The sequence below is a fragment of the Musca autumnalis genome, unplaced genomic scaffold (genome assembly GCF_047663935.1).
Source record: "Musca autumnalis isolate F117 unplaced genomic scaffold, ASM4766393v1 scaffold_1, whole genome shotgun sequence".
NCBI classification, from domain to species: domain Eukaryota; kingdom Metazoa; phylum Arthropoda; class Insecta; order Diptera; family Muscidae; genus Musca; species Musca autumnalis.
The window spans coordinates 188,576,831-188,590,543 of record NW_027411644.1 but is presented as its reverse complement, the minus strand read 5'-3'; the positions used below and the strand labels follow the sequence as shown (position 1 = coordinate 188,590,543).

General features: G+C 37.1%; 1 protein-coding gene across 42 annotated transcripts in view; it reads right to left on the bottom strand.

Moving 5' to 3' along the window:
• LOC141388847 (protein lap4-like) overlaps positions 1–13,713 on the bottom strand; it is a 667,534-nt gene that overhangs the window by 229,999 nt on the left and 423,822 nt on the right. For all 42 annotated transcript variants that reach the window (XM_073959312.1, XM_073959313.1, XM_073959314.1 and 39 more), the window contains 2 exons: positions 12,095–12,253; positions 5,355–5,541 (listed from right to left, as the gene is read on the bottom strand). In XM_073959312.1, coding sequence (XP_073815413.1) covers positions 5,355–5,541; positions 12,095–12,253 — 346 coding nt within the window. The remainder of the gene's footprint in view (positions 1–5,354; positions 5,542–12,094; positions 12,254–13,713) is intronic.

Below are 13,713 nucleotides of genomic sequence, written 5' to 3'. Positions count from 1 at the left end.
ATTTCAAAATTTATACAATCAACCTGTAATCAAATTATTATTTTCTTATAGTGGACCAAATGGCCTAATTAGCTGTACTCGCAATCTGTAGGTACGCGGCATAAATTTCGCCTAGGGGGGCCCTTTATAGGTCCACCCACATATATGAAGGTTTTTCATAAAATGTCGGTATTTCAAAATTTATACAATCAACCTGTAATCAAATTTGTATTTTCTTATAGTCGACCCAATGGCCTAATTAGCTGCACTCGCAGTCTGTAGGTACTCGGCATAAATTTGGCCTAGGGGGGCCCTTTATAGGACCACCCAAATATATGAAGGTTTTTCATAAAATGTCGATATTTCAAAATTTATACAATCAACCTGTAATCAAATTTGTATTTTCTTATAGTGGACCCAATGGCCTAATTAGCTGTACTCGCAATCTGTAGGTACGCCGCATAAATTTCGCCTAGGGGGGCCATTTATAGGTCCACCCACATGTATGAAGGTTTTTCATAAAATGTCGATATTTCAAAATTTATACAATCAACCTGTAATCAAATTATTAGTTTCTCATAGTGGACCCAATGGCCAAATTAGCTGCACTCACAATCTGTAGGTACGCGGCATAAATTTCGCCTAGGGGGGCCCTTTATAGGTCCACCCAAATATATGAAGTTTTTTCATAAAATGTCGATATTTCAAAATTTATACAATCAACCTGTAATCAAATTATTATTTTCTTATAGTGGACCCAATGGCCTAATTAGCTGTACTCGCCACTTGTTGGTACGCCGCATAAATTTCACCTAGGGGGCCCTTTATAGGTCCACCCACATGTATGAAGGTTTTTCATAAAATGTCGATATTTCAAAATTTATACAATCAACCTGTAATCAAATTTGTATTTTCTTATAGTCGACCCAATGGCCTAATTAGCTGCACTCGCAGTCTGTAGGTACGCGGCATAAATTTGGCCTAGGGGGGCCCTTTATAGGACCACCCAAATATATGAAGGTTTTTCATAAAATGTCGATATTTCAAAATTTATACAATCAACCTGTAATCAAATTATTATTTTCTTATAGTGGACCCAATGGCCTAATTAGCTGTACTCGCCACTTGTTGGTACGCCGCATAAATTTCACCTAGGGGGCCCTTTATAGGTCCACCCACATGTATGAAGGTTTTTCATAAAATGTCGATATTTCAAAATTTATACAATCAACCTGTAATCAAATTTGTATTTTCTTATAGTCGACCCAATGGCCTAATTAGCTGCACTCGCCATCTGTAGGTACGCGGCATAAATTTCGCCTAGGGGGGCCCTTTATAGGTCCACCCACATATATGAAGGTTTTTCATAAAATGTCGATATTTCAAAATTTATACAATCAACCTGTAATCAAATTTGTATTTTCTTATAGTCGACCCAATGACATAATTAGCTGCACTCGCAGTCTGTAGGTACGCAGCATAAATTTCGCCTAGGGGGGCCCTTTATAGGTCCACCCACATATATGAAGGTTTTTCATAAAATGTCGATATTTCAAAATTTATACAATCAACCTGTAATCAAATTTGTATTTTCTTATAGTGGACCCAATGGCCTAATTAGCTGTACTCGCAATCTGTAGGTACGCCGCATAAATTTCGCCTAGGGGGGCCATTTATAGGTCCACCCACATGTATGAAGGTTTTTCATAAAATGTCGATATTTCAAAATTTATACAATCAACCTGTAATCAAATTATTAGTTTCTCATAGTGGACCCAATGGCCAAATTAGCTGCACTCACAATCTGTAGATACGCGGCATAAATTTCGCCTAGGGGGGGCCCTTTATAGGTCCACCCAAATATATGAAGTTTTTTCATAAAATGTCGATATTTCAAAATTTATACAATCAACCTGTAATCAAATTATTATTTTCTTATAGTGGACCCAATGGCCTAATTAGCTGTACTCGCCACTTGTTGGTACGCCGCATAAATTTCACCTAGGGGGCCCTTTATAGGTCCACCCACATGTATGAAGGTTTTTCATAAAATGTCGATATTTCAAAATTTATACAATCAACCTGTAATCAAATAATTACTTTCCGTTTTTTTTTTCAATTTTGTCAATTTTCCGTGTGCTCATATCTTTTTAGATCCTGAAAAGGGTCTAAAACACATATTCTTCAAAAACGATTTTGTCAAAATCGTTTTTAGAACTATTATAAAACTGTTATAAATCTGTTATACGTGAGAGAATGTGTCTTGGCTAAATGTGGTGGTGGTAGTTATGGTTTTTGTCTCCGCTAGTTAAAATCGATTTTATCTTCACGCACATTATCAGAAGGTACCGTTATATGAAGGCTATACCAAAATATTAGCCGATGTTGTCCATATTTTAGTCTATTATTACCCACGGACACATACTTCATTTGTGCAAAATTTCAGAAACATGTCTTCATTCGTTTGCAAGTTATTAATTCCGCGGCACTAGATCAGTGATTTCGACCACTGTGCGCTGGTAATAGTGGAAAAGTTTGTCATGTTTGAAAACACGGCTGTTCGGGTTAATTGTGGATACCAAAGAAATCTTTTCAATGAGATTGGTTCTTTGGTCACTCTTACATTTCAATCGGCCGCTTGAAGTTTTCGTATGGATATCTTCTGCAGAGCATCCTCAGCCTTTAGGCCGGCATTCGGCAGCCTTTAACTCGCGAGCAAACAAAGAGAGCTTCACTCTCTTGTTGTGTGCCGATTGCTGCTTTAGGCTGATACAACCAAAAATGTGCCTTATCGAAATAATGGTTTTAGACCCCAAGTATGTTTGGACAAAATGTTTTTCAGACAGTTTGAGTCGATTTAGACATGTTCGTCCGCCTGTCTGTCTGGCTGGTGCGCACGATAACCCTCGAACAAAGCAACCGATCGGGTCCAAAATTTGGAATTCGTAATATTTTGTCCAAACTTAGCGTAAGTTCGAAGGTGGGCCATATCGATACACCCCTCCTAATGAGAATCGGTGCTGATTATGCTGCTCAAATATCTCTCCATGGGCAGCAGCTAATCGAGAATGTTGAGTGTTTTTCCAACCTTGGAAGTACAGTTTGCAAAGACGGAAGTTCAGATGCCGATTTTTCCGCCATAATTAATAAAGCTCGGGCAGTTTTTCACTCTCAACATAACATTTAGCTGGCCCATTACAGAACATTTGTTCCATGAGCCGAACTAAGAAAAGATCTCAAATTTTCTCTGTTTGTTGCTTCGCTTTCTGGAATACCGCGCCTTTTCATCTCTTCATCCAATTGTTTGCTCCATCTAAGCTTGGGCCTGCCAATTCTGCTTGCACCACCATGTGGCATGTATTTATACGCCTTTTTAGTGGGTTCATCATCGCTTATAAGTAGGATATGGTATACCCAACACAATCGCTGCATCTCGATACGTTCATCTATACTGATGTCGTTGTATAGCAGATACAGCTCGTGGTTCATACGGAAAAATCCTGCGAAAAAGAGGTTGCTCTTCTCTCCTTTTCTCCCGATAACTCTCTCGTGCGCTACGCATTGCTACTGATTTTAGCAGCACGACACTCCTAGTCATACCAAGAATTCCTTGGGGGAAGTCTCAGGTGTCCAAGTATAGATTTTGCGGCTGTTTGCATGGAATGCAGCTGCAAAGTCTATCAGCCTCATACCATTGTCAGATGTTTCACTGTTGGGCCAAAGATATTCTCCTTTCGAATTTTGGCATTAAAATCGCCTAGGATAATTTTAATGTCATGGGCAAGGCAACGGCCATAAGTTTCTTCTAAGAACGCTAACTGAAGAATATTCTTTGGTCTGGTCGTCCTTGTCTTCAGTGGGAGCATGAGCGCAAATAAAGCTGATGTTGAAGAATTTTGCTTTTAATCGAATTGTAGCGAGTCCTTCATTCACTGGGCTGAAGCTGGAGACCAGATGTTTTAACCTCCGACCAACTACAAATCCGCAACCAAACTCATGCTTATGTCATGGTAGTTATACACCTTTTGGTGTTGTTGTGACGCCTTTCCCAATCCATTGTATTTCCTGTATGACAGTAACGTCGCCCTTTTGCTTTGCAAGTACATCTGCCAATGCGTAAACTGCACCTTCCCCATAAAGAGTGCGAACAGTTCAGGTGCAGATTCACAGATTATCACATTAGAGGGGTTTGTTTTTCTTTTCTTTCGTTTTTTCATAGTAGGCCGCTTTTTCTAGGGGAGGCTTACTAACCCGGCGCCCAAACCCAAGTTTTTAATGTTCTTATGGGTGAACGCGCGGAACATGTTAGCTCACTACCTTTAACAGGTATTAAAGGCAGCTCCCCAGGTGACCTCACGGGGAGGTCAGTGTCCAATAGAGATGAAAGACGGGCCAAGATAAATCCTGGGCTTAGCCATATTGAAGCTGGCCAGGACCTTTCCTGGGTATCATTCTTTCCCTACGTCGTGTATAGATATATAATTATGACACAAATTAAGGCGTATCCTGCATGACACGATCGTGTTTAATGTTTGTTTTCAATGGCTTTTTCATACCTGACCCGGCACCAATGACAAGTTCTTCACCTTCAGGCAAATACTTTTGTCTACTTCATAAGACGACACAAAATGAATGACCCTCGGACATCAATAGAAACCCCCCCTCCCCTTTTTCATACAGTTCAGTACAAGAAGAGATACGACAAGAAAAAACCTTTCGTTAGACTTTTTTACATCCTGATGTCCTGTGGATGACCCGTTTCGTGCAGTCACGGAAATTTCGGGTCACCCCCTTGCAATACTTGTTATTAGCTTGCGTGTTCGTGTCTAGATATACTTTGCCTACTTCGACAACCCTCTGCGTTTTATGCTAGATGTCTTAGGGTTTTCCAAAATTTGAAACATCGAATGGAAGTGTGCCGCGTCATTTGGTCGATATTTTTAATATTGTAAAATACAACGACAATTTGACTGAATACATAATACCACCTATATATGTATGTATCAAATTACTTCCTCTGCTGCAATCGACTTTATATTTGGTTTTCTAATAAATTCAATTTATCTTAAAACTGTGCTGAGTGTTTTTCTCCATTATGTTGATGATCTCTCTTTACAATTTCGTACTTTTTCATCTAAATTCCATTTTGAAATTCTCAAGACTATCTTAAAATGTATCCGACTACATTTCATTTGCATTTGCAGCTATGTATATTTCGTTTAAAAGTAAATACAAAATGCAATTACGTTGCATTGCACTTTGGGAAACGACTGATTGAGAGAGTGAATGAATGATGGTGTGGATTGAGGAGCGGGGGCACGCATACCATGCGCATAGTATCTAGCCTGTTGCTTAAATTTACATTTCCTACTTACCATGTCGGCTGAAGCCGGTGCTCATGCCACCAGCTGTACCAATAGAATGAATCAAATTGGATTTATCGTATCCCTTACAGACGACCAAGTGTATATCGTTACCGGCATTGCGAAGGACATTGACAGCATCCTGATGTGTGGCACCCAGTAACGAGTTGCCATTCACCTCCAACAAACGCATGCCGACCTGGAATAAGAAAATGAAATCAGTAACACCAACAACAATATCAAGTAAATATATAAACAAATAAGAATATTTTCAATACGAATTTAATACTAAATAAGAAACAGATGCAAATATGTATGTATTGCTGCATCAGGTTACAGTTGCTATTGCTGGCTGGGGTTGCATCCAATGGCGACCGAATGAATAGTTAGTTTGCATGGGAAATGTTGTTAAAATATTGCCATGGCATTATTTTTTTGCTCTCCAAGGAAGATGCTTGGCATTTCAAGTTTTGTTTTTTATTTTCGATCTTTTTTAATTTTAAACACCAAACAACCGACTGCAATGCTGGTGTTTTCCTGTCCTTCGTTTATGCTTCGTAGTTGTTTTGCTGCTACTAAATCTGTTTGTACTTCACATTTGAAATCATTATAGTTTATTGTATTCAATAAAAATCCTGGTGGGAAATTGCAATAGAATAACAACAAATTGAAATTCGAGTAGAAGACCAAAAAACAACTCAAAAAGAATGAAACGAAAAATCTATAACAAATAATAAATGCAAATAACATGGAAACCAACAGAAGCAATATACATTTTTAATGAAGCCCTGACAGCACCAGGGTATTGGTGCTTTGGAAATTTTGGTGTTTATTGTTTTTGTGTGTAGTAATAATTTTTATAATTATTTTTTCTTCTAGAAAATGTAAAGAGATTTCCAATCAAAGAAAAAACCATGCTAGAAAATGTAAGCAATTAAAGCTTTGTTCCTTTACTTTTTTAATGGTAACAGTGGTAAAAGAGAAAAGTGCCAAAATTTTTCAAAATTGCCCTCTCATGAACATTTTTACCAGAAAAGTAAAGGAACGAACAAATGGTAGATCTGGTAGCAATGTCATAAAAATAAAAAAACAATTTTCGTCTTTTATTTCACAGTTTTTAGTTTAGTTTTGTCAGCGTTCGACTTTTTCTTCTGTTTTTCGTCCATTTTTTTCTTCATTGTGAAAAAATCGTCAAACAAAAATCGAAAAATCAGTTCTACCTTTTTTTTCTGCAGAAATTTTGCTGGTAGCCTGTGGTAGAAAAGAAAGGCATATGTGCTCTCTCTCCTCTCTCACTCTCTTAAAAATTGCTGCCAGTTTTGCCACTTTTTGGGGTTAAGGAACGCTTTGCAGGTTAAAAATGGTAAAAATGTTAACCTCGAGTAAGTAAAGGAACACAGCTTAAGTCAGCTGACATTGTTGCCTAAAACTATGCAACGGTCATTGCATACACATTTTAATTTCAGATTTTTTTATAGCAAAAAACTATAAAATTACTATAACATCAATGTCTATCCATAAGTAAATAAAATAAAAAACTCAGATGCTACCGTGGGGCAATGTTTACCATGACCGCCTTGCATAATGAATGTCTGGGTTCGATTTCAAAGCTCGCCAACATAAACGTTTGAAACATGTAAAACGTCTCGCCGAGTCCGAACATTGTGTTTTAAGACACCACTTCTAGAGACGGTTTAAATGGCAAAAATACTCAGGGAATGTTGCCAACTTTACGTTTATGAGTATTGTGCCACCGTTGAAAATTTGATGTTGCCGGGCCTGGGAATCAAACCTGAGCATTCAGCGTGCAAGGCGGTTGTGCAATGCACTCTGTGCATACCTTTGCACTACGGTTGCACCCAATATCATTGAGTTAAATATAGAATCCGGTCGCACTCATTGATATGAAAGAAAGTTCTCATTGTCCCTTCAGGGATGGTACTGGGATATAATTTCTATGGAATAAAAAGGCATCACGTTATGTATCTACTATATGGACACCTGCGCCCTTCAAAAAAGCATTGCTGAGCAGATGTACTCGTTATGTGACAATAAACAGCCGCATTTAATTCAGCGGATCTGGACAGAGAGTCTCGAAGTATATGCCGAAGAAGCATCCAAAATCAACATCATGCTCCTGGGATATAATTTTTATAGAATAAAAAGGCATCACATTATGTAGCTAGAATATGGACACCTGCGCCCTTCAAAAAAGCTTTGCTGAGAAGATGTACTCATTACGTGACAATTTTATTAACAGCCGCATTTAATACAGCGGATCTAGACAGAGAGTCTCGAAGTATATACCGGAGAAGCTTCCAACATCACAATTATATGACAACAATAAACAGGCAAGAGGTATGCATTCCTAATGCCAGCGTATCGAAAATGGAGAGTTATATATAGAATGACGGCATTTAAATTAAAAGGACATAAATCGCATTTACCTGACCTGGCAAATCGAATATTGGCGAATTGTTCCACCTTGAGGCAAAGCCTTTTTCAATTACATATCTGCAATCGACAGTCTTCCAATTCTAAGGCATTTCAAGCCATGTCCTGGGCTAAAACGGTTTTGTAATATGGCAATAAATGGATGACCCGCAGACATCGGTAGAAACAACTTTTCACACAGTGCAGTATAAAAGAAGCTATATACAAGGAGAAAACCTTTCGTGTGAGAATATTGCCCGGCTTCGTGTCGTGCAGCCACGGAAATTTCGTGTCACGCCGTTACAATGCTTTTTATTGTCTTGTGTGTTAGTGTGTAAGTATAAAATTGGATAAACGCTCAGCCCACATGACGCGATCGTGTTTTGAATATCTGACCCAGCAAATACAGTATTGACAAGCTCTTCACCTTGAGACAAATACGTTTGTGGCTATATGGCTACCTTCGAAAGCCCTCCACGTTTTATGGTCAAGCCTATCAAGCCTTGTTTGAATTTCGACAACACTAATACGGCTTCCTAAATCCCGCAGACTTCAGTAGAAAACAACTTTCTACACTGTTAAAAACAAAACGAGATTCAGACAAGAAAAAATCGTTCGTGTGATCCTTTTAACATCTTTCTAAAAAAGTTTGCCTAGATTCGTACCGATCTGCCACGGAAATTTCGTTTCACGCCATTACAATGCGTGTTATTGTCTTGCCAGTTCATGTCTAGATATAAAAGTAAGAAACGCGCTTAGCCCGCATGACACGATCGAGATAAATATTTGTGTTGAAAGGTATTGTAAATACCTGGCAAGTCCGCTCCAACTTGAGAAAAATCCTTTTGTAGATTATGTGACTGTCTTCGACAGATCTAAGATGATTGAAGCCATTTCTGAATTTCTAAGAAGCTAGTAGGATTTTGCAATATGATATTAGATGATTTATGACCCGCGAACGTCAGAATAAAACAACTTTACCGCACTGTTCAGTACAAAAAGAGGTTCAGCAAAGTGAACAATTTCGTGTCACGTGTGTACAATACTTTTTGTTGTTTGCGTAATCGTGTCCAGATATAAAATTGAGAGACAGGTTTGGCCTGCACGATACACCGTATTAAATCTTTGCGTTCAATTGACATTTTTTTAAAATACGGCCAGGCAAATCCTTTTCGAGACATGTCTGAATGTCTGCGGGCGTAAAAAGAAAATAACGTTTTCACACAGTTCAGTACAACACGGTATTCAGACAGGGATAAAACAGACTTCTTGTAAGGACCACATATCTTACTGTTTCGCGTCGTGAAGGCACGGATATTTCGTGTCACGTGGGGACAATGTTTTTTGTTGCCTTGCGTGTTCGCGTCTGGTTTAAACTTGAGACATGCGCTTAGGCCGCACGATATGTTCGGATTAATTTTTATGTATCCAAATGCATTTTGATTACGTGTCTTGGCAAGATCTAGATCAGGGATGGCCATCAACAACAACTTTCCTAAACAACAACTTTCCTATGCCCGCGGGCATACGAAACACACGTACACTATAAACACATTCGTTAGGTTGATGTTTCCACTCACACTAGCGCAACCCTGTAGGAAGCATGGGGAAATGTGTCGACATGTCACCACTTTGTCTACTATTATGGTGACAAAGTCAACAGGTTGTCAACAATTGATACTTTTACCTTAATAAGAAGAAGCATTGTTTATATTGAAAACTGATAACCCAAAGAAGCATCTTCTTATTTTTCTCAATTGTGTGGCATAAAATAATGTGGCAAAAAATAAAAAAACTTAATAGTGAACAATTCGGTACCAATGTCTCCATATGACCTTTATTTACTATTGACTCACTACCTCCAATGTCTCTATTGACTCACTACTTCCAATGTCTCTACTTACTTACTACCTCCAATGTCTCTCCTGACTTACTTCCTCCAATGTCAACACATGGTTCCTCAGCAACTACTGACTTACTACTGACATACTAGTCCAATGTCAGTACTGACTTTCGAATGACACTTTCATACAAAATGTCTATAGGAAATTACATGAATTACAGTTTGTCAGTAGTACTGTTGACAATGTCAGAAGTAAGTCAGTATAGATTTACTATTGACATTTCCTATAGGGAAGTTATAATCTGCAAATGTGTGATTTTGGCCGTCCTGGCAAGATCTCGATCTTTTGGCATCCTACTGGAGAAAACTATTCGAGATTTCAAAGTGACTTAAGGAAGCAAAATGGGCACGTGTCGGTCCTTGTATAGTGCCGTGCATAAAAAATCTCGTGTTTCGTGTCAGGAAGTTACAAAATTCTATTGTTGTGCTTGTTCGTGTCTTAAGGTTAAATTGAAGCACGCACTGCGCTCGAGTTTCCTTTTTAATTGTTGGAGAGTTCGAGCGTAAACCTAATTTCTTTTTCGTATTCTATTTAGCGGATGAGACTGACATTAAGGGTCAAAACCCAAGAAAGTAAAGTGCGCTGACAGTAATCGGTAAGCGATAAAAGAAAGCTCATGGGAATGTTGAAAACTAAAATCCTGAGGTTCTTGATAACGCTATCGCCTTCAGCCTTATATAAAACCAGACGATACATTTTGCGTTAAAGAGGAATAACTATCCTGTCTGAATTTGTGATTTTGGCAAAACTCATAATTTTTATTTCGTTTGCGCAGTTTTTTTAAGTACATGCAACTTGGAAAAATATAAGAAAGAATCCGCTAAAATGCGCCCGGCCATAAGTGGACGTTGAAAACAAAGGAGGTTATTAATGATTTTATCTACTTCGACATCACTATAAATAAAATAAACATGATCAGCTTTGAATTAAAGTCGTGAATAATATTGGTCGACAGACTAAGAAAGACACTGATCCTACCCGTACTAATATATGAACTAGAAAGATGGATATTTGCGCAGTCAGATAGGACAGTATTTGGTGAGTTTAAGAGAAATTCTTGAAAAATCGACAGGTGACTATCGATGCTGTGAGAACCACGGGAATTTCCAGCCCTATACCAACGAATCCAATTACAAGGATTACGGCATGAATAATGATAAATGCCAAGACTATGATCGAGAAAACACACTGGGAGACAAAAAATGTATGGGTATGGACATCTAATATTACTTCTGTTTGTAGTATAATGTTCCGAATCGGATCAAATTAAAACAAAAACAATTAATGCATGAACACTGCATTTGAAGTCCAAGTCATATTTTCATTGGGACACATTTAGAATTATATCCCACAATGAAGGTATATTCTTCCCATATGCACACATACATATTTATACTCTTGAACGTCTGTTTCCATTTCGTTCGTTTGTCGGAATATGTAAATAATATATTGCTTTTTATTTGTGTAATAAACCGACACAATTTCAATTCTGGTGCGTTGCTATGCAGTTTTAGGTGTCTAAATTTGACTAGAGCATTGTTTCATTATTGGCCCTAGACTCTACTTTTTAGGTAGTCTCACTATTATTTTTTCCCCATTTTAACTCACTCAATCTAAGGATCAAGAAAAAATCTGATATAAGAAAGTATTTTTGTTAAATCTCTGCCTTTAGTGTTCATATAATGGACAAGTGTTCCATCGAAATACGAGTATTTCCATGAACTGCAATAAAATATAAGTCATTGCACGCCTTCAATGCCATGAAAGGAGGAGGTGGTGGTTAATTTATGGAAATTACTAAGGAGACTGCAACCAACTGTTGTTGAAAAATGCCTTGATGTCATCTACAGCTTAGCCTGGAGAGAGGGAGAATACAACTATATATTGGCTATCCTCTACTTATGGCCAACATCTAGAATGGCAGAATAAAATATATGAGTGTAATTTCAACATTTATGTTCACAAGAACCAACACGGAAGCAAACGCACAAAAGGACACTAGAGGGATAGGCAGAGAGTTGGACATTTCAAATCCTTAAACAAGAGCTATTAAAATATAAAACAATCACCAGTTAAGCAACAACTGTTGTTTAACGGACAGCAATAAAGGAAACAAAAAAAGGAAAACAACAAAACACCGCCACAACGGTAAAGTGTAGGTCAAGATTGCAAGAAAACTCCCAGTGACCAACTTTAATAAAAAAAAAACAAAAAAAAAAACAGAAAACAAAAAACAAAAATGTCCAACAAATGTAACAACATTATTTTTCATTATGTCAAGGATAATCACAGGGTAAAAAACAACAACAAGAACAGCAGCAGTATAAACAACATTTACACCATAAAATGAATATGCACTATTATATGTATATTTGTTTATGTATATATGTATGTGTTTGTGTTATAGTTTCTTACCTTAAGCCTTCCATCACGTCTGGCCGCACCAACGGAATTTATTTTCGAAACAAATACACCTTCATCTGTGGGATCGACTGGATTGCCGCGCTGACCATTAAGACCGCCCTTAATGTGTATGCCCAGGCGTTCGCCATCAGTTTTGTTGATGATAATTTCCTGTGATTTATAACAAGAAAGAAAAACAGAAAGAACAAAAAAAGAATGAGTATGGAAATAATGTTATGTTAAAAGGAAATCAGTGATTTTCTATGTACATGTATATTCGAGTGTACCGGAAAATATAAATTAAAAATTAGAAACTTATATTGATTGGATTCAATTCAAAACCTAAGCAATTCGGTGGGGTTTGGTAATGAATAAATATTAAAAAGTACTTAAAGACTAAATATCCATAAGGTTTTCTTATAGCAAAACTTTTATCCCATGATTGCAACAGATTTGCATATTGACTTTCAAACATGTCAATTTAATTACAAATAGTTTGTGACAAAAAATTAAAAAAAAACATAATCGACAAATCTCTTCTTTATTAATAATTTGTTTATATTTTCCAGTACATCCCTATATAAAATATTTTTTTGTTCATCGCACAGAGCTTGCAAATCAAAAGATTATTCATAGCATTCGACTACTACTCTCTGAAGTTAATCGGAAATAGGGAAAGGTTGTTATAATTTTCGTTGGTAATTTTAGGCTTTTAGATATGTATGTTTGAAATAAAAGAAAGAAGAAGAAGAATAAACTAACAACAGTGTATGATTACAGGTAATATAAGGAAAATGGTATTTACATAAAAGCATTTAGATTTCATAAACATCCAGCTATGGACGTGCAAAAATTATAAGTGCTCAGTATATAACTATTACAAAGGCGGAAGTGTTTTCGAGCAGGAAGTAAGCACATGATACGTTATAATCAAAGGTTGTATAAGGTGTGTTAAATAGTATAATGGTCTTATATGTAACACATATACACAGCAAAATCTAACTGATTCAAACAAAAAAAGGTAATAATTAGAAACAAAATTGCGGCCATTCGAATCTGTTTAAATTTAAATTTCATGAAAACTTTTGCATGCCATGTAAGATTCCAAAAAACACAACATTACGAGTTATCGATATTCTTCGGTATTAACATTGATTTTCAAGTAAATTCAAATAGGAGTATGTCTTGGTTGTAAATATTTTCAGTGAATTCTGTATGTGTAGAGCAAATCATATTATCCAATTGTATTATTTAACTTTAATCAATTAGCAAGATTTTTTAACTAAAAATAAGTCAGCTGGTAGGCAGCCTAAAACTACGCAATACACATGTTCAATGTTTGTTGGTGAAAGTATTCAGTTTTTTTTTTTTTTTTTTTAATAAAATATCTAAACTAAATTAAACATTGTAAAGGGGACGTAGGTGATGAGAAATATAAAGGAACGGTCCTGACCGGCTTTAACATGGCAAAATCCAGGATCCTCTCTCATCTCACGTGGACATTGACCTCACCATGGTGTCACCTGGGGAGCTGCCTTTAACACCCGTTAAAGATAGTGAGCTAACATGTGCCTCGCGTTCACCCATAAGAACGTTAAAAACATTGGTTTGGGCGCCGGGTTAGTAACCCT